Source organism: Nomascus leucogenys, chromosome 17 (assembly GCF_006542625.1).
Source record: "Nomascus leucogenys isolate Asia chromosome 17, Asia_NLE_v1, whole genome shotgun sequence".
Taxonomy (NCBI): Eukaryota; Metazoa; Chordata; class Mammalia; order Primates; family Hylobatidae; genus Nomascus; species Nomascus leucogenys.
Genome location: NC_044397.1, coordinates 69106009 through 69131023, shown reverse-complemented (window position 1 = coordinate 69131023; position 25015 = coordinate 69106009). Strand labels below are relative to the sequence as shown.

At 44.8% G+C, this 25015-nt stretch overlaps 1 protein-coding gene across 1 annotated transcript in view; it reads left to right on the top strand.

The window, feature by feature from the left end:
• Window positions 1-882: 882 nt before the first annotated feature.
• EEPD1 (endonuclease/exonuclease/phosphatase family domain containing 1) overlaps window positions 883-25015 on the top strand; it is a 147078-nt gene continuing 122945 nt past the window's right edge. The window contains exons 1-2 of the mRNA XM_003268922.3: window positions 883-1410; window positions 1869-2938. Coding sequence (XP_003268970.1) covers window positions 2061-2938 — 878 coding nt within the window. The 5' untranslated portion in view covers window positions 883-1410; window positions 1869-2060. The remainder of the gene's footprint in view (window positions 1411-1868; window positions 2939-25015) is intronic.

Genomic DNA, 25015 nt, shown 5'->3' with positions numbered 1-25015 from the left:
TTTTCCTCCTTCGTAATGATTAGACTTAATAATTACAAAAACTTATCCTTGTTTACTCACAGCGCTAAATGTGCAAAGGAGCAAATCTGTATTTGACCTATGCGAACACACAGGAGGGTGGTGCGTGCCCTCTGCTAGAAGCACAATGCGTCGCTGGCGTTATTAGAGGACATCTCTCTGAGCGGAGCAAAGGTAATACACTGGTGGAAGAAAAGAAAAGGCCGAAAGTGGGGACAGAAATTAAGACGATCCCATTCAGTCTCCTCTGGAACGTTCTGCAAAACTCCGTGAGATCCTGGACCTACAGCGATGCCCTCTCAGGGACTGCCCCGGCCTTCATCCCCACACCTCAAAGACAGACGAAAAGCAGCTGAGGAGATCTCGCCTCGGGCAATTCTAAACAGCCTCTACCAGGCACTACCAGTCCTAGGCCCCGGGCGGCAACCATGGTCCGGGGACAGCTGACTTAGGGCAGCCTCCTTGTGACCCGCCCTCGCCGGCACGGCGCCGGCTCCGCCCCCTAAGCCCCGCCTCTGCGCCCCCGGGGCCTACCCGCGTGCTCATGGCCCCGCCCCCCGTTTCCCACCCCCTCGCGCCCTGGCCCGGCTCCCACACTCTATGACCCAGCCTCTTGCACTCCAGGCCCGCCCCACGCGCTCCCGGGTTCCGCTCTCCACCCATTTGTGCCAGGCCACGCCCCCACACCCATGGCTCCTCCTCTCGCACGCCAGGGCCGCCCCTCACGCTCTCAGGTTCGTTCTCCACCCTCTTGCGCCTTGATCCCGCCCCCTCTTCCGTGGCCCCGCCTCTCGCACTCCAGACCCGCCCTTGCGCTCTAGGGTTCCTCTCTCCACCCACTGGTGCCAGGCCTTGCCCCGCCCCCGGGCCCCTCCCCGGCGTGCCCTCGGGAGTCCCGGGGAGGAGTTGCCGCGCGGAGGAGGCGTGGCCGTGGTGCCTGCGGAGGCGCGAGCGGCGCGTCCGGCGCGTCCGGGACTTTGGCTTTGACACCGACTGCGAGCGGGAGCCGTGCGGCTGGTGCTGGGTCTGGACTGGCTCTGGCGGATCCCGCGCCCGAGTTGGGCGCAGGACTTTTTGCCGGGATAAACGCAACTGCTGCGCCGCCGCAAGTCCCGGGGCAGCCTCGGCGGCGGATTTCGCCGCCGCTGCCGCCGCCCCCGAGCAGCCCTGCGGCTTCTATTCACTCTGGGAGAGCGATGCTGAGTTTCTCCCTTAGAAAGAGCCAGGACACGCAGACCGAGGCGGCGTAGGCGGCTTCCAGGGCCTGACCAGTGACCCGCACCCGCGCGGACGCCTAGGCTGGAGGCAGGGGGCCCGCGCTGTCCCGGGCTGGGCTCAGGCTTCCGAGCCGCAGGTGGAAGAGGAACCGGCGCTCCGCAGAGCGGCCGAGAGGTGGGGCGCGGGGACCCGCGGCAGGTCGGGTGGGGGGTCGATAAGCCCCTTTTCATTGCCCGCTCCGGGGAGCACGGACTTCCCAGGTTGCAGGTAGCGCTGTGTCAGATGTGGAGCGTGGGGGAGGTGGGGTGGCCACCCCGTCTGCGCGAGCCTAAGTGTGGGTGACCCAAGTGTCAGAGTTGAGAGAGGCCTGGAGGAGAGGCATGAGGCTGATGGGGATAGGTCTCTTCCCAAGAGAAGCGGCTCCTAGCTTTTTTGGACTGCGATGTGAGAAAACCCTGACGTCCCCAGAGGAGAATCCACATGGTCCCAGCCTCATTGTGCCTGCGTTTTTAGGGGTTCACGGGCAGCCACCAGTCCCCGACTCCTGGTTACTAACTCCAGCACTAGGTAGGGGGTGCTAATGCAAATTGCCTAATTCAATTGGTTTCTATGTTTATTAATTTATTTTCTAGGCGGCCAAATGAAAGGTAATTTTGGACACGCCAGGCGTGGAAGATTCGGTGTTTGTCTATAGTAACCTCTTCAGTCCCTGAATCCTGCACCTTCCGTTTTTCTGTGCTTGTACGGCCTACTGGGCTTCCTCCCTAGCCAGAGAGCTCTTCTGCAGTGGTGAGGCCTTCCCGGGTGCCTGATCCTGGCGGACCATGGGGAGCACCCTGGGCTGCCACCGCTCCATCCCCAGGGACCCCTCGGACCTGTCCCATAGCCGCAAGTTCAGCGCAGCCTGTAACTTCAGCAACATCCTGGTGAATCAGGAGCGGCTCAACATCAACACTGCCACGGAGGAGGAGCTGATGACCCTGCCTGGGGTGACGCGTGCCGTGGCACGCAGCATCGTGGAGTACCGAGAGTATATCGGTGGCTTCAAGAAGGTGGAGGACCTGGCATTGGTCAGTGGTGTAGGCGCCACCAAGCTGGAGCAGGTCAAGTTTGAGATCTGTGTGAGCAGCAAGGGCAGCTCAGCGCAGCATTCTCCCAGTTCCCTGCGGCGGGACCTGCTAGCGGAGCAGCAGCCTCACCACCTGGCCACATCTGTGCCCCTCACCCCACGTGTTAACATCAACACAGCCACCCCGGCCCAGCTCATGAGCGTGCGAGGCCTCTCGGAGAAAATGGCCCTCAGCATCGTGGACTTCCGCCGTGAGCATGGGCCCTTTCGCAGCGTTGAGGACCTAGTGAGGATGGATGGTATCAATGCCACCTTCCTGGACAGGATACGGCACCAGGTGTTTGCTGAGAGGTCCAGGCCCCCATCCACCCACACGAACGGGGGACTGACCTTCACCGCCAAGCCTCACCCGAGCCCCACTTCCCTGAGCCTGCAGAGTGAGGACCTGGACCTGCCGCCAGGGGGGCCCACCCAGATTATCTCCACTCGGCCCTCCGTGGAGGCCTTTGGAGGCACAAGGGATGGGAGGCCTGTGCTGAGGCTGGCCACCTGGAATTTGCAGGGCTGTTCTGTGGAGAAGGCCAACAACCCCGGGGTGCGAGAGGTGGTGTGCATGACACTCCTGGAAAACAGGTGAGGACAGGAACCACCATGGTTGTTGGGTGTGAAGGCAACTTGTGCGTGACCTCATCTGTGGATGCAAATGAGTGGATTCTTTTGCGGGTAGGGAGGGTGCAAGAGTTTTTAATCAATGTTCTTGAAGCCTCAGCCAGTACCATCACCTGAGAATGGGCTGTCCTTCTACTCCAGAATTTTCTGAATACAGCTGGGCTTGTGGCCCATGTCTTGAGTGTGAGATATCTGAGACTGGTTCATAATTTTGGGGTAAGCAGAGGTTGTGTTCTTGTTACTGCTTTGGAGGATGCTGGGTCTACACCAAGTCAGGCACTCAGAGCATGGGAACTGGTGCAGTTTTGCATGTGAGAAAGAGCTCATTGGATTTTGTTTATTAATGGGAGGGAAAATCATATTTGTTCCATCAGATATGCCTATTTGTGCACACAAAATCATCTTAAAGGCTGAATATTTGCAAACACAAGTGTCTATATTTACCAAAATGCTATGAATGAATCACTCTCCATTCTTTTTCCTTATTTAACCTGGAGTTGGTTTTCAGCCCTAAAATTGTAGCCCAAAATGTGTGTAACCTTTTCTGTGCCACAGCCAGAAAAAAGCAAGCTGACGTGTGTGTGTGAAAATTGGCCGGATTTTCCCCATTTAAACCAAAAAAAAGAGTCTAGTAGGATAGGCCGTTACCACAGAGCGTTTACATTATTCACAGTACTGCTCTCTGTAGGAATTTCTGTTAGCCTTGTCATAAAACAAAAACAATATTGTTTTGGCAGTAACTCCTGCTGTTAGTAAAGTAACAAACTGTATAATGTAATCAGGTGTGGGAAGGAAAGAAATATTTGTGATGGTCCTTTCCAGGTCATAAGAGCTGTGATCCTGGACTTGAGGCATTTTGCCGTGCCACCCACCAGGGGTGCAGTGTTTGTGGCTACTCGTTGATTTCCTTTGCACTGAGTTGTTGGTGAGGCTGGCGGTGGGGGGCGGCAGTTTGGTGACACGAAGTGAACTCTCAGCGGGAAATCACAGCGCATGATGGCAGATCACCAGGAAAATTAGGAGAAAAGCAGGTCACAACGTTTCCTTGGCACTGACCCAGTGGCATGCTCTCGTCACTGAGAGAGGGACTCCACACTGGGTCAGAGAACTGGACTAGGGAGCCCTTGAATGCTCTGCCTGCACTGCTGTGTCCTCTCTTTTGCAGCCTAACTCACTCCTTTTGCAAAGTCTTCTTGTGCACAGGTGAGAGCTGGACTCGGCCCCGGGAGATATTTATAAAGAATTGCTTGATAATTGTTCTCTTTATCCATAGCAGCATGGGCGTGTGAATGGGAAATGAGAAGGGGAGAGGCAGGAAAGGACACAGCTGCTTAATTCCTATTATGTTTTCTAGTGGCTCAATTTGGGAGGGAGGTGATGGATTAGGATCAAATGTTGGTCCAGTGGGACTGACCAACTAGGCAGCCCCTGCCCATTTATTATGTCAGTGGTTTCTAAAGTGTGGTCCCTGCCAGGGACCAGCAACATCAGCTACTGACTCAGAAACTTTGTTTCTGTGTTTTAACATACCCTCCAGGCGGTTCTGATGCACACTAAAGTTTGAGAACCATTGTACCAGGTGTAGGCAATCAGCTGTCCCTCTGTCTCTTGGAAGCCCTTTCCCCTGGCAGGGTTAGTGAATACATGCAGAACTTTCCAGGTACAGTCGGTCTTCCATACCTGTGGGTTCCACATCCATGGATTAAACCAACTGTAGATGGAAAATATTCAGGAAAAAAAAAGGTCGTGTCTATACTGAACATGTCGAGTTTTTTCTTGTCATTCCCTCAACAATCCAGTATGGCAACTATTTACGTAACATTTACATTGTATTAGGCATTCTAAGTAATCTAAAGATGAATTAAAATATATTGGAGGATGTGCATAGGTTATGTAAATAATATGCCATTTTATATCAGGGACTTGAGAATCGTGGATTTGGGTATCACGGGCTCCTGGAATCAACCTCTGCAGATACCAAGGTGCAACTGTCCTTTTTATTTTCCCCGTTGATTGTTTTGATCATCCTTACAGTTATTCAACCTTGTGATGTTCTTTCTGGCCAAGGCTTGAGGAGCGTATTCATCTTCTAGGACATATGAATGTGAAGGATAGAGAATGGGAGAGTGAGCAAAGACAGCTGGCCTCAGTGCTGGCTCCACCCTGCAGCCTACTGAGCAGGAGCCCTCACGACTTGTCCAGTGTGAAGGTGCTGGGGTTGTCCTGTTTTTTTCTTCTTTGGGTTTCCTAGAGAGATGATGATTTGCTGAAGACATTGAACTACTGTCGTCAGGCAAGAGTGCAGGAGAAGCTTACCCAAACCCACCAGGGTGTAGAAGAGATCACCTGTAAGTGACTGGGAAGGTGACCTGCACTGTCACATTCTCACCCTTGGCCAAATGTGTTGGAGGTTGATGGTTCTCTTTGCCTGGTCACAATGGATTCAGTATTCCAGACACTCCTAGCACATTGTTAATGTTTGGTAAACATGAACTAATGGACTCAGGGCCTGATCCCCTACAGAGTAGGGTGAGTGCATTGTCTGTATGACTGTCCTAGGGTATTAAAAGCTGTCACAGAGTAGATCTCGTGTCCTCAATGATGGCAGAACCCATTCTCCAAGAGCTGTGTGTTCGTCCTGATTCACAGAAATCTCTCCCATTCCATTTGTTCCCATATTAGTAAGAGGAAATACATTTAGTATGAGCAAGAATGGGTGCAGGTGATTTTCTGGGTGGCCGTTATTTACATCCATGTATACCTGTAATAAAAGAGTTTCCTAACTTTTGGGTATGCTTTCGTGCTTTCTAACAGCTTTTCCATTTATTTGATTTTCCTAGTAAGTCTGGGATGTAGGTAACACTGGCTTTTATTAATGATTCTTCATCTCTGGGTAAGGAAACTAAAATCAAGTAAGTTAAATGGCATGACTCTATCAGGAAGCTCATTAGTGACTCAGCTGGGACTGGAACCCAGACCTTCTGACTTTAGACCTATGCCCTTTGCAAGCATGCTGTGTTTTGTAAGCACGACACCTTTAACCTGCCTCTTGGTTAGACACCCATCCTCTCCCTCATCAAGGGCGCTTGCTAAATTGTGAGCCAGTCACAGTTTCTTAAATTAAATCCATTGTAATGGGATTTTAAAGATACCCTTAGGCAGTTCCTTTGCAAAGGGAATAGCTGGCTATGAATTTGCTTTAGTAGGTGTGTTTTCTTAGGCTGAAGGGTAGCCGTATGGGATGGGAGTTAGAGTCTTCTCTTAACCTTCTTACAGCATGTGTGAGCTATAAGAAACTGTTTTGCAAGTGAGGTGTGAGGTAGGACAGCATTATTTGATAATCACACAGTCACCAGGAGCCTTCAGGGATGCCATGCTGGTAGCACAGAACTGACAGGTTTCATTAGATTATTTTGCCAAATCTCAGTCTTAGGCAATACTCTTCCTTGTTCAGTATTTATGGAGCAAGATTAAAGGGGAATGTTTCTGCTAAATATGCTTGCAAAATTTGGAGGTAGTCCACATCTGGAATGAAAATTGGTTGATTTTTCATTTTTACTTATTTATTTTTTGCTGGGAAGTCATTCTGTTTTGAGAGTCTCTTTGGTTATTGAAAGTATAAACCCTAAGGGAGCTGAACGATAATCTCCAAAAGAAATAAGAAGATTTAACATCCCACTTGCTCATTTTCCCTGTGGCCTACATAAGAAGAGAACTTGAGTGTCAAAGTCTTTAGCCCTATAATGGCTTAAATCAGTTTTTTTGCCACATGTCTGTGGTATCAAAGCACAAGGTGGATTAGGGCCTAGCAACAAGCACTGATAGTGAAAAAAGAGATTTTACTTTATTAGACTTGATTAGTAGGATCAATATAAACATAACCCATCTTGTCATTTGATTCATTCATTGAAAAATATGTATTAAATGCCTGCTGTGTGCATATATAAGCTAATTTCAGGGACCAGCTTGGCCCTGTTACTTACCAAACTTAAGTCAATGTAGATTAGTTTGTGTGGCCCAGCCTCCAAACAGTCTAGTAAACCTAGAGTTTTGGGGCAAGTCACAAGGAATGATTGATACATGGTTGTATTTTTCTCATATGAACAATAGTCTCACCCTGGGAGGTTGAAGGGTGGGTGGATGCAGCCAGACATAACATTTGGGGACAGAATGCCCAGAATCCTCTTAAAGTAGAAATTGTGAAATCCGTTTTGACACTTTTGGAAACTGAGGCTCTGAGAGGTTAAATAGCATCTGTGTGGCCTTCAGAAGTGTAGATATTGGAGTCAGGATTTGAAGTTTGTCTGCTTTGAGAGCGAAGGGATTAGGCCAGATTAGGCATGTCTTTTCCCAAACTCCATGCCCTTCCGCTGCCTCTCATTCCCAGCCCACCCACATTTCCTCCCTGCCTTTGGCTGGCCAGGTATCAGGGTCTTGGGGAGAAGGAGGGCTTCCCTACAACCCTGAGATTGTGTCAGGCCTCTGGGGACCTCTGTTTTTTCCCGTTTTTGTTCCTCTAAAGGATGGGGCTTGGGGCCAGAGGTAGAGCCAATCCAAAGGGCGTCAGGGCTCCTCCACCCAGCCCCTCAAGTGTGAGTCTGTGACCTTGGGCCTGACTCCAAGATCAAGTTCCAGTTTTCTGAGCCAAGGAACTCTAAGTTGTTTCTAAATAGAAAGATGGTCAGTAATAAGAGTGTTGTGGATTTGTAAGAGAAGACAGTGTGAATGCAGGGAACTTCCAATGTAGGCAAAACTTAGGGTTTATTTCACTAAAGGGAAAGGTGTGACTTTTGTTTTACAAGGAAGCTGGGCCCATTGTGGGTCTGATTTCAAGGTTCTTTGGGAGTTTGATGGTGTTGATTTTCCCAGGGGCTATCCATTCCTTTCTTATTCACTCATTCACCCATCCATCCATTCATTCATTCAGTTAGCAGATCTGTTTGGAGCTCTCACTAGGTAGCAGGTTCTGTATCAGGCTCTGGTAATAAAGTGGAGAACAAGACAAAGTCCCTGCACTCATGGAACTTCTGTTCTAGGTGGAAAGACAAACAGGTCAACACACAGATCAATCTAGTGGTGCATGCTGAGGGTGATGGAGGTGAAGTGAAGAGAAGCCTATTTAGATGGGGGGTCAAAGAAGGCCTCAGCTGAAAGCTGATGGATGAGAAGAAGCCAGGCACGGAAGAAGCCAGGGAAAAGAATGCTCCATGGAGGAATTGGCAAGTGCAGAGGCCCTGAGAGTGCTGGCTCCAGACAGAAGGCCAGAGTTCTAGAGTGGTGAGTGGGTGGGGCTGCAGAGCAAGGCCAGGCCAGATCAGATGGGGCCTTCAAGACTTCTTGTAACAGCAGGAGGAGGCCACAGAAGGTTAGAAGCAGAGGCTGAAGAAATGACCTCTTACCAGATAGTCTGACTGCTGGGAGGTGGTGGGGGGGCGTGCATGGAGAGGGTCCTGGGAGTTGAGTGAAGAAGCTGTTGCAGGATTCAGGATAAAGGCAATAATCTCTGGGGAGGTGGGGAAGTGGGCAGAGATGAGAAGCCTTTTAGAGGTAAAAATTGGCAAGACTTGCCTATATTGTGGATCATGTGAGATTCAGCAGGTAGCTTGTTTGAAATGCTCTGAGGTTTCTATGAGATAGGTGCAGAGGCATATATAATAAGAAATCCTGGGGCTGACACACATGGCTCTGTATTATTTTAACATGATGCAAAGTGTTCGCCTTACCCTTCCCCTCAGCCACAACTGTGTCCTGGGTGTGGGGTCTTACTTAGGTCCATAGCAGATGGAGTATGAGGCCATGGTCTGCTTTCTGCAGATGGGGCATCTGACAAGGCCACATATGCTCTTCAGCATCAATGACAAATAGAACCAGGGCTTGCTCTGGGGACTTTAGGTGACTATTTCTATCAGGAGAGGTTCACATACATTCAGTAACATTGAGCAGCTACTTTGTGCTTACTACCTGGTGAGGTCAGAGGCATGGGCACAGGAAGACCCCACTTTGTGGTCAGGGGGCTCACCGTCTCAAGGACATACACATTCAGCAGGTATTTCCAGGATGATGTGTGGGATGAGGGAAGATGTGAAGCTTGCTAAGAGACCTGAGAGCACAGGGACTTGGTCGCTGTCTGCTTGGCTCTGCAGGTATGTGAGACCTCAGCATTCGGTCAGGGATGAGGGGAGAGGACCAAGTCAGGTGGATGGGTGGTTGGAGTCTGAGAGGAAGGAGTATAGTGGCATAGTGACAACTGAGGCTGAAAGTCAGCATCCCACCCTTCCCCATGCACGCACACGGCTGAGGAGGGGGAGGTCCGGACCCTCCACGGAGGCTTATGATCCGAAATACTCAGACAGGAACATGGCGGGCTCCCACACAAGGCTCCTCACAGTGAGAGAATCCGGTATACAAATGCCAAGCTTATAAGCAGCAAGGTGCGTGTCATTTTTATTTCAAAATGACCTTCCCCAGCCTGGGCAACATAGCAAGACCCTATTGCTACAGAAACTTTAAAAATTAGCTGAGTGGGGTAGTGCGTGCCTATAGTCCCAGCCACTCGGAGGGCCCAGAAATTCAAGGTTGCGGTGAACTGTGATCATGCCATTGTTCTCCAGCCTCAGTGACAGAGTGAGACCCTGTCTCTCTCAAAAAAAAAAAAAAAAAATTACTCTACCTTACAAAGGATTTTATCCCAGAATTCCCTAATAACAATCTCTGTCAGTAACAAATAAAATGATACATTTCACTGAAATTCTATTTGCTCATCATGGACGTCCTGGTTTGTGTGTGGTAATTTATAGCTGGGTAGAATTTCACACTGATGACTTCTCATATCATAACATCCAGGAAATGCCACAAAAATGTCCTGCTCTACCTGACAGGCTGTTAGTCCTCATCAAATATTTAGGAATCTTAGCAGCTTCCTCACCCTCCTTCTCATGAGTGTACACTTGCCAAAGTTCTTATGTAATGTCTTGATTGACAGCAGCCAAATTGCTGAACTCAAGTGGCTGGGAACCCTGGAGAGGTGTGCTCAGAGTAAACATTTCATTATAAAGGGAAGTGTGGAATCCTTCTTGCAGACTCTTGAATAAAGAAAGCCTGGGTTGGCTGGGCACGGTGGCTCACACCTGTAAACCAACTTTGGGAGGCCAAGGTGGGTGGATCACTTGAGCCCAGGAGTTCGAGACTAGCCTGGGCAACATGGTGAAATCCCATCTCTACAAAAAATACAAAAATTACCCAAGGTTGGTGGTGCACACCCGTAGTCCCAGCTACTCAGGAGGCTGACATGGGAGGTTAGCTTGAGCCTGGGAGACGGAGGTTGCAGTGAGCTGAGATTGTGCCACTGCACTCCATCCTGAGCACAGAGTGAGACCCTGTGTTTAAAAAAAAAAGAAAAAGAAAAAAAGAAAAACCTGGATTTTCTTTACTGACTACAATTCCCCAACGAATATTGATTTGTTGTTTGTTTCCAACGAGCCCTTGTTTCCTGTAAATTCTATTTTGGTTCAGCGGTTACCTGATTAAGCTGTTAAGCTGGGCCTTAAATTGTTTTACCTAGAGGCTGCTGTATACTCCTGAAATGCAGTGCTTAAGCGACAGAACGTTGTTCCCATTGCCACATTTAAGGTTGTACATGCTTTGGATGTTCTACAGATCTGCAGTCTTGTTTGCTCACCCCAAAACTGGAGAATAAAACTGGTACTTTGTCTTTTTCAGCTTATGCTAAAAGTGGGAGGTCTCAGGTGGGTTGTTGTTTTTTAAAAAATATCTATCCAATATCATGTTTAAAAAAAACACTTCTCTAGAGTATATTATCTATTAAGCAAATTCAATCTGATTTTTTTTTTTTAGCAGTTTATGTTTCTTGAATGGGAAAAAGCCAATATTTGGGTGACATTAGGCCTTGGTCTTAACTGCCGGAGGTCTCAGGGCTCCTTCCTTCCTTTCTTGGTGGGCAGCCTCTGTGGCTTCAGATTATTGTGTTGTTTTATGGGTAGGTTTTTTCTTTTTTCCTCTTCGAAGTGATTCCCAATCTTTTAAAGTTTTAATTTGAGGACTCATTTTAGATAGCAAAATACTTCATGTCCCTCTACTCTCCCTCACTTGATGGTGTACTTTTAGTGTCCACTTGGTGGTAGAGGTTGTGCTAGAACAAAAACAATGATAATTAACACTGACAATTGCTGTGGCTGAGGGCCATAGCTAAGTTATAGATACAGAAGAGATGGCTCAGCGAAGCTGAGAAATTTTACTGCTTTTGGAGGGTGGAACTTGGATTACAATCCAAATTCTTTGCAGTTAGACTCCAAAGTTTGATGATAAAAAGCTATTCTGTTCAGGCTAGGTGCGGTGGCTCACGCCTGTAATCCCAGCACTTTGGGAGGCCAAGGCGGGTGGATCATGAGGTCAGGAGATCGAGACCATCCTGGCTAACACGGTGAAACCCTGTCTCTACTAAAAATAAAAAAATTAGCCAGGTGTGGTGGCAGGCACCTGTAGTCCCAGCTACTCGGGAGGCTGAGGCAGGAGAATGGCGTGAACCTGGGAGGTGGAGCTTGCAGTGAGCCGAGATCATGCCACTGCACCCCAGCCTGGGGGACAGAGGGAGACTCCATCTCAGGAAAAAAAAAAAAAAAAAAACCTATTCTGTTCAGTAATGCTTCTCAGAGTAGTTGTATTTCATTCATCACCCAGACTGCATTCTAGGCTAGATGCTTTCTTAACCAGCTTGGCTTGGGTTCCCTAGGTTATGATTTTTCATAAGTATACTGATATATGATGATATCATCATGTGTCTATGAACATATATATTTGTCTTAGTGTTTGTCTTTTCAAAGTGGAGCAAGGATATTTGCAAAGCAAACTGATTGCAGGATACTATATTTTTTAAGACTTTTCCGTCTTTTATAATTGCCTTAACCACACTTATTTTGATAGCAGTTTCTTAAACAACTTGGTTTTTTTTTTTTTTTGAGATGGAGTCTCGCTCTGTGGCCCAGGCTGGAGTGCAGTGGCGCAATCTCGGCTCACTGCAAGCTCCGCCTCCCGGGTTCACACCATTCTCCTGCCTCAGCCTCCTGAGTAGCTGGGACTACAGCCGCCCGCCACCACGCCCGGCTAATTTTTTTGTATTTTTAGTAGAGACGGGGTTTCACCGTTTTAGCCAGGATGGTCTCGATCTCCTGACCTCGTGATCCGCCCGCCTCAGCCTCCCAAAGTGCTGGGATTACAGGCATGAGCCACGGCGCCCGGCCCAACAACTTGCTTTTTAAGAGGCTTTTCAAGAGGCTTTTCAAGTATCCATCTTCGTTTTCTTAGAAACAACTTATCTTTCTGCTCATGCTTCTATTTCACCAGTTGATAATCACATTTTAGGAGATCATAGTAATATGTGCAACTGACATAAACAGTTTAAGGACAGACACAGTTGACTCTCTGGTAAGCACATGATGCCCTACTCACAGCTGATCAAGCCAAGTGTACTCATTGCACCATGGGCATCCGTCAGCTTGTTTTACAAAGGGAATGGGGACACTTTGATAGGTCCCTTGAGTGGAGGTTGGTTAGGATAACATCTATTATGTTTTTTAAAAAGGTTACTGTTGTACCGAAGTTGTTTATTTAAGCTAAATTCAGTGTTTGCTCTACATGTTTATTGTAGACCCCAACAGGTAACTGCAGGTGGTTACTGACCCACCATTCTTTCCTCTAGGAGATTGACTGAAAAAGTCAATCTCTGGAAAAGACAGTCAAGCACTGAGTAATATTTTGGTCAATGATGGATAGTGTATATGACGGTGTTCCCAGAAGATTATAATGGAACTGGAAAATTCCTGTTGCCTGGTGACATCTTCATGATCCTGATCCCATGTAAGCCTAGGATAATGTGTGTGTGTCTTAGTTTTTAACAAAAAACTTTAAGAAGTATAAAAGAAATATATTTAACAGTAGCAAAAACTTATAAAGTAAGGATATAAAGAAAGAAAATGTTTTTATACAGTTGTACTGTGTTTGAGTTTTAAGCTATGTTATTACAAAAGTCAAAAAGATTAAAAAATTTAAAAGTTTATAAAGGCAAAATGTTACAGTAAGCTAAGGGTAATTTATTAGTGAAGAAAGAAAGAACTTTTAAGTTAGTGTAGCCTAAGTGTACAGTGTTTATTAAATCTACAGTAGTGTACAGTCATGTCCTGGACCTTCACATTCTTTCACCACTCACCCACTCACTCAGAGCAATGTCCAGTCCTGCAAGATCCATTCATGGCAAGTGCCCTATACAGATGTACCATATTTTGCATTGTATACTGTATTTGTACTGTACTTCTTCTATGTTTAAATACCATAGTATTACAATTGTCTACAGTCTTCAGTACAATAACATACCATGTAGGTTTATAGCCTAGGAGTACGCTCTACCATCTAGGTCTGTGAAAGTCTACTCTGAAGTTTGCACAATGATGAAATCACCTAATGATCCATTTCCTTTTTTTTTTTTTTTTTTTTTTTTTTGACAGAGCCTTGCTCTGTCGCCCAGGCTGGAGTGCAATGGAGCAATCTCGGCTCACTGCAACCTCTGCCTCCCGGGTTCAAGCTGTTCTCCTGCCTCAGCCTCCCGAGTAGCTGGGATTACAGGCACCTGCCACCACGTCCCAGCTAATTTTTTTTTATTTTTTTTTATTTTTAGTAGAGACAGGGTTTCCATGTTGACCAGGATGGTCTTGATCTCTTGACCTCATGATCTGCCTGCCTCGGCTTCCCAAAGTGCTGGGATTACAGGCGTGAGCCACTGTGCCCGGCCCTAATGATCCATTTCTTAGAGCATATCCCCATTGTTAAACGGTGCATGATTGTATTTATGAAGTCAAGAATTTGACTCATAAATTGATAGTTTGACTCAAATTGATACATTGTCCAATTTCCCCTAAAAAAGTCTCCTGCAACTTTTAGAAATAAAAACAATGAAGTCCTAGTGAACTTTTATTTTGATTTAATACCTGTACTAGTCAGCATTTTCTTCAGCGATGCAGATGAACTGCTCGGAGAACCGATGAATACTGTAAACGGAGAGGGATTCAGGCAGGGGGATGGGACTAGATGGCCTATAAATACCTTTCCAAGTTCATGACTCCACACTGTCTTTTAAAAATGGTCTGAATTTAATTTTAAAGTCTGATTTTTAAAATATTAAATACATGTCCACACAAGTGAAACTGCACAAGAAACTGTGGTATTACAGTATACATTTGCTGAACTCAGTTTAACGCCAGGCAAGACTGTTTGGAGTTGATTTGTAATTTTTTGTGTTATGTTAGTTTGGATGTCTCCTGAATTTGTAATAAAAAATGCAAGTAGTTGTTAGATATTGTTAGAATTTCAACTTAGAAAAGGAGTCGCTTCTACTTTTAAACTTTGAGGTAAATTTTATTAAGAGCATTTGAAATTACAAAATGGATGTTTAAGATATTACCATTTGCAACCACTTAACTGTGAAAATCAGGCCAGGAGAATTGGCTCATGCCTGTAATCTCAGCACTTTGGGAGGCCTAGGTGGAAGGATCACTTGAGCTTGGGAGTTTGAGACCAGCCCTGGCAACATAGCGAGAACCCGTCTCTACAAACAAACAAACAAGCAAACAAAAAAATGAGATTTCTTGTCATTGGTCAACCCAGGCAAGATAAACTGGATGAAGAATGAGAAATGAGACTGTGAGATCACCCATAACCCCTAATTTCAAATACCGTATTTGCATTCATTCAAACTGCTGTGGTATTTCAATTGATTGGTTCTCTTGGTTAAGATTATATATTTAAATACACACATTTCTTTCAAATCACAAAAGTCCCTTCCAATCCTGAGGCTTTTTCCGCAGAGAGGGAAAATGATCACTGTTACTACCAAATACCCTTGAATACTGAGGAGGAAGAGTGGCTGTTCCTATAGATAAGATGTGTTTGGTTTTTAGGGCTGCCATAATGAAGTCCCACAGAGTGGGGGGCTTCAACCACAGAAATGATTGTCTCACAGTTCTGGAGGCTGGGAGTTTGAGATCAAGACATCGGCCAGCTTGGTTTTTTCTCAGTCCCCTTTCCGCGGTTTGCAGATGACTGTCCTCCCCCTGTGTCTTCACTTGGTCTTTCCTCTGTACCCCAAATCTCTTCTTATGAGGTCACCAGTCATATCAGATTAGAGCTTACCCTGATGGCTTCCTTTTACCTTAATCAACTCTTTAAAGGCCCTATCTCCAAATGCAGTCACATTCTGAAGTACTGGGGGTTAGGGCTTCAACGCAGGAATTTGGGGGGACACAATTTAATCCCTGACAAGATGGTTTAAGAAAAATTACCCAGGGGTTTCCTTCTGGGCTGTTTGTGAGCAACTTGCTCCTCTGAGTTTTTGTGGATGGATGACTATTTCAAAGAACTTGTTTCACAGTTTAAATGCTAGAGAAAGCTGCATTTGAGTTCCTGGAGTGACACACTGCTCTGCCAAGGGGAATGGCTTTCTCATCGGGCCATAGTAGATAGTATCCAGCTCTTAGGGCCTGGACCCTTGCACTTCTCTCCTTCAGACTTGCTAGTCTGAGTTTTCCTCTGAAATGAGAGCACTGACCTGGAGCCTACACTGCCACCCCCAAGCAGCAGCCTCCAGTTTGCCAAGTTCCTTGTTTGCCCTTGGCTACAGGTAATATTGATGCATAAGTTTGCCAAACCCTGGGCACTGGGCACCAATTTCAGGTAGAGATTTAGTGCCATTTAGAACATAGTGCCCTTTATTATTATTATTATTATTATTATTATTATTATTATTATTAGAGACAGAGTCTCTCTCTGTTGCCCAGGCTGGAGTGCAGTGGCGCCATCTCAGCTCACTGCAACCTGTGCCTCCCTGGTTCAAGTGATTCTCCTGCCTCAGCCTGCCAAGTATCTGGGATACAGGCGCACGCCACCACGCCTGGCTGATTTTTGTATTTTTAGGTAGAGACGGGGTTTCACCACGTTGGCCAGGCTGGTCCCATAGTGCCCTTTAGAATTACTGTGGAAGGCCGGGTGTGGTGGCTCACGCTTGTAATCCCAGCACTTTGGGAGGCCGAGGCAGGCGGATCATGAGGTCAGGAGATCGAGACCATGGTGAAACCCCGTCTCTACTAAAAATACAAAAAAAAAAAAAATTAGCCGGGCATGGTGTCGGGCGCCTGTAGTTCCAGCTACTCGGAGAGGCTGAGGCAGGAGAATGGCGTGAACCCGGGAGACGGAGTTTGCAGTGAGCCGAGATTGTGCCACTGCACTCCAGCCTGGGCAACAGAGCGAGACTCCGTCTCAAAAAAAAAAAAAAAGAATTGCTGTGGAAGGGCGAGATTCAGAGTGACCCCTGTGAAGCCAGCCCAAGTGGGGCTTTCCCTGACTTCTATGGTTAAGCACGCCAGCTACAGGCTCCCCTATCACCACATATTTCCCCTGCCACGACCATCCCTCTGTTGTAATTGTGTGTTGGTGCTGTCTGCCCTGTGGACTGAGGGTTTCATAAGGGCAGGAGCCATGCACATATAGTGGAGTTTTGCCACAGTAGCACTCAGGAATTTGTGGAAAGAATAAATGACCACTAATGTTTATTGAGTATTTATTTTACCCCACATGCTGTTGCCTTTGATATTCATTAACTGAATGCTCACACTACCTCAGTGAGGTGAGTAAACTATGTCCACTTTACACATAAGGAAACTTAAAGAATATAAGCTGACTTGCATGAAGTGACGTACTTGGTGAGACTGGAATTACCCAGAGCCCAAACTCTTTTAGATGCAGAGGTAGCAAATCCATAAACTTGGAGATGGGACAAAAGATTAAGAAAGGGAACAGTTGGCCGGGCATGGTATCTCACGCCTGTAATCCCAGCACTTCGGGAGGCTGAGGCAGGTGGATCACGAGGTCAGGAGATCGAGACCATCCTGATTAATACAGTGAAACCCCATCTCTACTAAAAATACAAAAACAAAATTAGCTGGGCGTAGTGGCAGGCGCCTGTAGTCCCAGCTACTCCAGAGGCTAAGGCGGGAGAGAGGCATGAACCCGGGAGGCAGAGCTTGCAGTGAGCAGAGATCGTGCCGCTGCACTCCAGCCTGGACGACAGAGCAAGACTCTGTCTCAAAAAAAAAAAAGGGGTGGGGGGTGGGGGAGGGGGGACAGTTGTTTCCTAGCCTTTCTAGATCTAGAAAGTATGAAGAGACAAATGTAACTGGGAGTAAAGGACCCTGTCCTCTTGGGGGTACTGCCCTGCCAGCGCTTGAGGAAATCATCTGATTCAATTTGAAGATTTCCTTCTCCTCATCCCGGGATTCTGGATATTGCTTATAAATTGTATAGTATGTGACCTTTTGTGCCTGACTTTTTTACTTAGCGTGATGTTTTCGAGGATTATCCGTGGTGAAGCGTGTATCAGTATTTCTTTTTTTTCTTAATAGTTGAATAATATTCTACTATATAGATGTACCACATTTTCTTTATCCATTCATCAGGTAATGGACGTTTGGGTTGTTTCCACTTTTTGGCTGTTATGAATAATGCTGCTAAGAACATTCATGTACAAGTTTTTATATGGACATATATTTTCATTTCTTTGGGGTATATACCTAGGAGTGGAGTTGCTGGAGTAATTTTTTGTTTATTTTATGTTAATTTTATGTTTAACTTTTTGAGGAACTGCCAGATTGTTTTCCAGGGTGGCTGCACCATTTTACGTTTCCACCAGCAATGTATGAGGGGCTATTTCTCTACATCCTCATCAACAGTTGTTATTGTCTGTCTTTTTGATGAAAGCCATGCTAGTGGGTGTGAAGTGGTATCTTGTTGGGGATTTAAATTGCATTTCCCTGATAACCGATGACGTTTAGCATCTTGTCATATGTTTATTGGTTATTTGTCTGTCTTCTTTGGAAAAATGTATTCAGATCTGTGTGGGTCATTTTCAAACTTGTGTCTAAGCTGAAAAAATACAAGGTATCTTTGTGTTGATTTCCTTTCACTCCCCCTTCCTCTCTTCCTCGCTCCTTAGTCATGGAGTCATTGTACCAGGACATAACCTGGAATAATTGTTTTGTAATAGGAAAAAGTACCCAACATCCTACAGAAACAAACCCCGCATCTGGGAAGGAGCCTGGAGAACTTCATTTGGGATGCTTCATGAGCCTGACTGGAATGTTCTGTTTGAACTGGGCTTAAACAATGTCCTGGAGAAGTATTTGGTGTCCTCTGGTTTTCACGCTTAAGTTATGCATTTTTGATGGAAGTTTAGCACTTTTTTATCAAAACCCGTAATATAATGGACAGTATGCCAGGTGAGCTTTAGAAATTTCATCAAAATAACTCCAGTGAGAGGTGAGCTCTGGCAGTTTCATCACAATATCTGCAAATCACAGGCCCTTTCGCCAGGAAATAACCTTGAAGGAACACCTTCCATGGATTGCTGCCGGCATCCACAAATGACATTTTCTATGTACATTAAAAATTATGTATTTTGGCCGGGTGCGGTGGCTGACGCCTGTAATCCCAACACTTTGCGAGGCCGAGGCAGACCTGAAGATCACCTGAGGTCAGGAGTTCGAGACCAGCCTGGCCAACGTGATGAAACCCTGTCTCTACTAAAAATACAAAAATTAGCTGGGCATGGTGGCGCATGTCTGTAATCCCAGCTACTCAGGAGGCTGAGGCAGGAGAATCGCTTGAACCCAGGAGGCGGAGGTTGCAGTGAGCTGAGGTTGTGCCACTGTATTCCAGCCTGGATGACAGAGTAAGACTCTGTCCCCCCCCAAAAAAAAAAATATATATATATATAATATATATATATATTTGTATATATTATATATATACAAATTTTGTATATATTATATATATACAAATATATATATTATATATATTTGTATATATATATATAAAAATATATATAATATATATATTTGTATATATAATATATATACAAATATATATAATATATATATTTGTATATATTATATATACAAAATTTGTATATATAATATATATTATAATATATAATATATTAATATATATTATATATACAAAATTTGTATATATAATATATATTATATATAATATATATAATATATACAAATATATATATTATATATATTATATATAATATATATAATATATACAAATATATATTATATATAATATATATAATATATATTATATATACAAATATATATAATATATATATTTGTATATATTATATATATACAAATTTGTAATTATATATATACAAATTTGTATATATTATATATATACAAATTTGTATATATTATATATATACAATTTTGTATATATTATATTATATACAAATTTGTATATATTATATATATACAATTTTGTATATTTTGTATATATTATATATATACAAATTTTGTATATATATAATATATATACAAATTTTGTATATATATAATATATACAAATTTTGTATATATATTATATATATACAAAGTTTGTATATATATTATATATATACAAAATTTGTATATATTATATATATACAAAATATATAAAATGTTTATTTCCTGTTCTTTTTAACTCCTGTTGTGGAGAGTTAAGTCATTATGCTCTTCTCTTCATGGAACCCTGTATCAGTCATTGCAGGGGCCTGCTTCTCTTTGGTTTCATTTTAAAAGTGTCTTTTTTTTTTCAGGGCTCCCCCCAAGAAAGATTAAATTACCTTTTTTTCTTCTTCCCTCTCCCATAGATTCCAAGTGCAAAGTATTACATATATGCCCTTAGACATCACCTTAAAAAATATGTCTAATATATAAAAATGCTCTGTTCTTAAGATTTCCAGCTAGTTTTGGCTTCTGAATGTTGCTTGGTCATTCACCATAGATTACCTGTTCATCCCCCCCACCGCAATGGAGATCCAGTCCAATGTTTAACTGTCCTTATTACCATATCATTTCTGTCTCCTTCCATCTTATCTTCTCACTCGGAGTAGAATAGTTTTAGTTCATTTTACTTTTTTCCATGCTTCTTTTGTTTTGTTTTGTTTTGTTTTGTTTTGAGACAAGATCTCACTCTGTCACCCAGGCTATGGAGTACAGTGGCCTGATCACAACTCACAGCAGCTTCAAACTCCGAGGCTCAAGCAATCCTCCTGCCTCCTGCCTCAGCCTCCCAGGTAGCTGAGACTACAGGTGTGCACCACCACACCTGGCTAATTATTATTTTTTTATGTAGAGCGGGAGCCTCATTATGCAGCCAAGACTGGTCTTGAACTCCTAGGCTCAGGTAATCCTCCCACCTTGGCCTCCCAAAGTGCTGGGATCACAGGCATGAGCCACCGTGCCCAGTCCCATGCTTCATATTTTTCAAGCATAAATCAATTTTGGCTGTACTCTAAACCTCAGATTTTCCAGGTATACTCTTGTGTGAATAGATACACAAAAATGAGTGGACCCAGCAGAAAAACCAAAACACATGTTGCTGGCTTAAAACAAACCAAAAAACATATATAGTGACTCTGAATTATAAGTGTTTAAAATTAATTTCACTTATACAAAACAACTCCAGCAATAAGTCAGACTTTATCAGAGGTCAAACTTGAGATCAAGGCTCTTGGAATTATCTTTCATAGTTCAGACATCATTGATTGAATCTTGTTTTAGTAAATCTTTCTTGCTTCTCACGTCTCCATGGATTTGTATGTGTCTGACCACAGACATATGTTTGTGCATGTCTCCATCCACGGAGTGTCTGAGTATGTGTGAATTATAAATATACCCGTCTTTCAAAATAGATCTTTATCTTTGGTGTTAATTGTGTCTTTGCTTCTTCCACTTTCACAGTGAGTAAGTATAGTTGGGAAGACCTGTATATACAGTTGGCCATATACTGCCTTCTCACTCATTAATTGTAAGCTCTTCTCTGTAGTTAGTTGCAGCCAAGCTTGTTGGTAGCTGGCATCTGATTTAGTTTCAAAGCAACCTGACTGATGGCTGCTAACATCAGAGTCAGGTGCCGTGACCTTGGTGTTTTACATAGTTCAAGACCAAACTGTGAAGTTCACTTTTGATGTACAAGTAGGGGACTTTAGTTTTTATATGAAATATTTAAAACATAAAAACAGTTTATATATGTTTATGTTAAATATTTATACATACAATATAAATAATACTTGGGCCCTTTTTCTCTCTCTTGTCAGTGTATTTCACTTTCTTGGGGACTCAGTGCTCTTCTGTCTTACTGTGGTGTTATGATATACACTGGTTTTCGTCCATGATTCCTAGCTCATAACTGCCATATCCCTAGTTACGGTCTTTTGTTATAATGTTGGGTGTGTTAAGCCTCAGGAAAGTAGAATCTCTCTTCTGCCTTCCTTTCACCTGCCTCAAGGTAGGACTCTAATCTTCCCCTCCTTTTTGATTGTGGGTCTTTTCCTAAGACCCTCCCCTGAGAGGGACCTGTCTCATACCCTGAGAGAAGGACTGTTTTCATAGAAACCCAAGAGAACTGGGTTCGAGAGCTTCCAGATGGCTGAACATGTGGACGTTCCTAGAGGGCAGCGACCCAGGGAGGGCATGGGTCATGCCCCTTCTGCCGTAGCTTGCCCTATGCATCCCTTCATCTGTATCCTTTGCAGTATCCTTTATAACAAGCTTGTCCAACCCATGGCCTGCAGGCTGCATGCAGCCCAGGATGGCTTTGAATACATCCCAACACAAATTTGTAAACTTTCTTAAAATATTATGAGTTTGTTTTTTTTGTTTTTTTGGGTTTTTTTTAGCTAGTCAGCTATCATTAGTGTTAGTGTATTTTATGTGAGGCCAAGACAATTCTTCTTCCACTGTGGCCCAGGGAAGCCAAAAGATTGTACACCTCTGCTTTATAATAAGCCAATAAACCTTAAGTCAGTGTTTCTGTGAGTTGCTTCAGCAAATTAACCAAACCCAAACAGGGGATCGTGGAAACCTCAGTTTGAAGCCAGTTGGTCAGAAGTTCTGGAGGCTCAGACTTGTAACTAGTGTCTGAAGGCTGGCGGGTGGGGAGGGCAGGGAGATTGGGGGCAGTCTTGGGAACTGAGCCCCAAACGGGTGGGGTCTGGTACTACCTCCAGGTCAATAGTATAGAAACAGAATTGGAGGACACCAAGCTGGTGTCTGATGCTTGTGTGTGTGGAAAAAACTCTACACATTCAGTCACTGACATGGTTTAGCTCTGTGTCCCCACCCAAATCCCTTCTTGAACTGTAATCTCCACATGTCAAGGGAGGGACCTGGTGGGAGGGGATTGGATCATGGGGACGGTTTCCCCCATGCTGTTCTCATGATAGTGAGTGAGTTCTGATGAGATCTGATGGTTTAAAAGGGTTTGGCTTCCAGCACTTTGGGAGGTCGAGGTGGGCAGATCACGAGGTCAGGAGATTGAGGCCATCCTGGCCAACATGGTGAAAGCCCGTTTCTACTAAAAAAAAAAACCAAAAGTACAAAACTTAGCTGGGGGTGGTGGTGCGTGCCTGTAATCCCAGCTACTTGGGAGGCTGAGGCAGGAGAATCGCTTGAACCCGGGAGGTGGAGATTGCAGTGAGCTGAGATCACACCACTGCACTTCAGCCTGGCAACAGGCTGAAGTTTTTTAAGACTCCGTCTTAAAAAAAAAAAAAAAAAAAGTGTTTGGCAGTTCCCCTACCCCCACCTTCTCTCCTGCTGCCATGTAAGATGTGCCTGGCTTCCCCTTCCGCCATGATTGTAAGTTTCCTGAGGCCTCCCCAGCCATGCAGAACTGTGAGTCAATTAAACCTCTTTTGTTTAAAAATTACCCAGTCTCAGGTATATCTTTATAGCAGTGTGAAAATGAACTAATACGGTCACAGAAGTCTTCTGTGTTGATTGTTGTGGTGTGAGGGTAGAGGAAAAACATGGCTTGAGAGAGTTTTTTTCTGTATGTACCCACTGTCATCCTTTTAGATCCATTTCTGTGCTTGGAAAATGTCCTTCCTTATGACACATGATGGGCAGCAGAGTCCACCACCCAGTGGGAAAAATACAAATGCAGAGATTCACTTTCCAGCATCCTTTGCAGCTAGGGTCTGGGCCCTGCAGGTCCATGCAATCATCCAGATCTCTGATTGAGAGCCAGTGGCACCAAAAGCTCAGGGACTATGAAGAGCTCAGTCTGGCTGTGGGAATAGTTTATACAGGGCTGAGTCTTTGGGATGGCAGAGACTGTGTGGCTGGTTGCAGTAAGTGGTGGCCAGGGCTGGTGCTGTTGGCTGCACAGGCTGTGGCACTGAGGGCTTGGGATTGCTGCAGTTGGGTCCTTACCCGACCAGTTCTGGAGCATGTTTGCCTCTTGTTACTGATTGCCCACCCCTACCTCCTTAATATCCTTTTAGCAAAGTACTTCTCTGCTTAAATCAAGCATTGTTGATTTCTGTTTCTTGCAATTAAGAATCTTAATTGATACACCCTAATACACAGATGCTGGACCAGTGGTTTTAAAATTATTTTTAGGCAAGGAAGCCTTTCATTGAATGAAATCTTATGAGGAAGCATAACACGTGATGCTGGTAAAAGAGGTGCTGCTCTGCATTAGGGCCCTGGAGGGAATGCTAGTGCATAAAGCATAGCTGAAATCCATTGCCCTGGACATTCTGTGATCCTGGATCAATTACTGCCTCCCTGCCCATGTTACACAGGCCCTGGTCTCTGCCAGGCAGCTGCTGGATGAGGAGGGGTTGATGTTTGCTGCTAGTTCTAAATCAGTGTGTATTTCCAGGGCCCTTCATGTGCTGTTTGTCTCCTCCAAGACACTGGCCTTCTCTGCGTTCTGATTGCTTTCACTGGGTGAATGGTGACATACCCTCCTGTGCACAGGCCCTGCCCAAATGTGGATACCTGGATCAAAGAGATTACATGCCTCTTAGAGTCCTCTTCAAAATACCAGTCCATTTCTAAGATTAAAAAACTTAGCAGTCAACTGATCAGCAAGGGCTGATATTTGCCCTGTTAAAAGAAAGACCTTAGCCAAATTAAATTTAATAGAGTTTAATTGAGTGAGGAACGATGCCCAAATTGGGCAGCCTCCCAAGCCGGAGTAGGCTCAGAGAGACTCCAGCACAGTCATGCAGTGGAAGAAGATTTATGGACAGAAAGAGGAAAGTGATAGACAGAAAACATTAGTGAGGTACAGAAAGAGCTGGATTGGTTACAAGGTTTGCTTTATTTGAACATGGTTTAAATGGTTGGATTGGCAAAAACTCAGTGCTTGGCACAAGACTAGGTTACAGTCTATTGACACCTCCACATAGGATATAGTTCACTGTGCACAGAGAAACCTTTAGGCTGAACTTAAAATACGTAAGGAGGCAGCTTTACACTAAACTTGATTTAACAGCCCTTACAGATAAAGTAGGATGTGCTTTGCAGCAGGTCAGCCATGGCATGATCATAGCTCACTGCAGTCTCGAACTCCTGGGCTCAAGTGATCCACCCACCTCAGCCTCCTGAGCAGCTGGGACCACAGGTGCGTGCCATCATGCCTGACTAATTTTTTAATTTTTTTTGTAGAGATGAGGTCTCACTATGTTGCCCGGGCTGGTCTCGAACTCCTGGGTTCAAGCGATCCTCCCACCTTGGTCCCCAAAAGTGTTGGGATTACAGGGGTGAGCCATCGTGCCTGGCCCTGACTTTTTTTTTTTTTTAATTTGAGATTTTTTAAAAATCTCAAATCACATTTAAAAATCTCAGTCACATTTAGTTGACATTTTGGACCAGATGACTGTTGTGGGTGCTGGCCTGTGTTTTGTAGGATGTTTAGTGAATCTCTGGTTCTATTCCCTAGATGCCATGAGAACCCCCACCTCCCTTCCTAGGTGTGGCAGCTCAGTGTCTTCAGACATTGCCAGATGAACATGCTCTTGGGAGCAGAATCATTCCCAGTTGAGAGCCGCTGCTCCAGAGCCATTTTAAAGGTACAAGGAGCGGTGCCACCACTGTGGGGACCGCAGCTGGACCTGACAGATTTTCCTTGGCTATGGTAGAA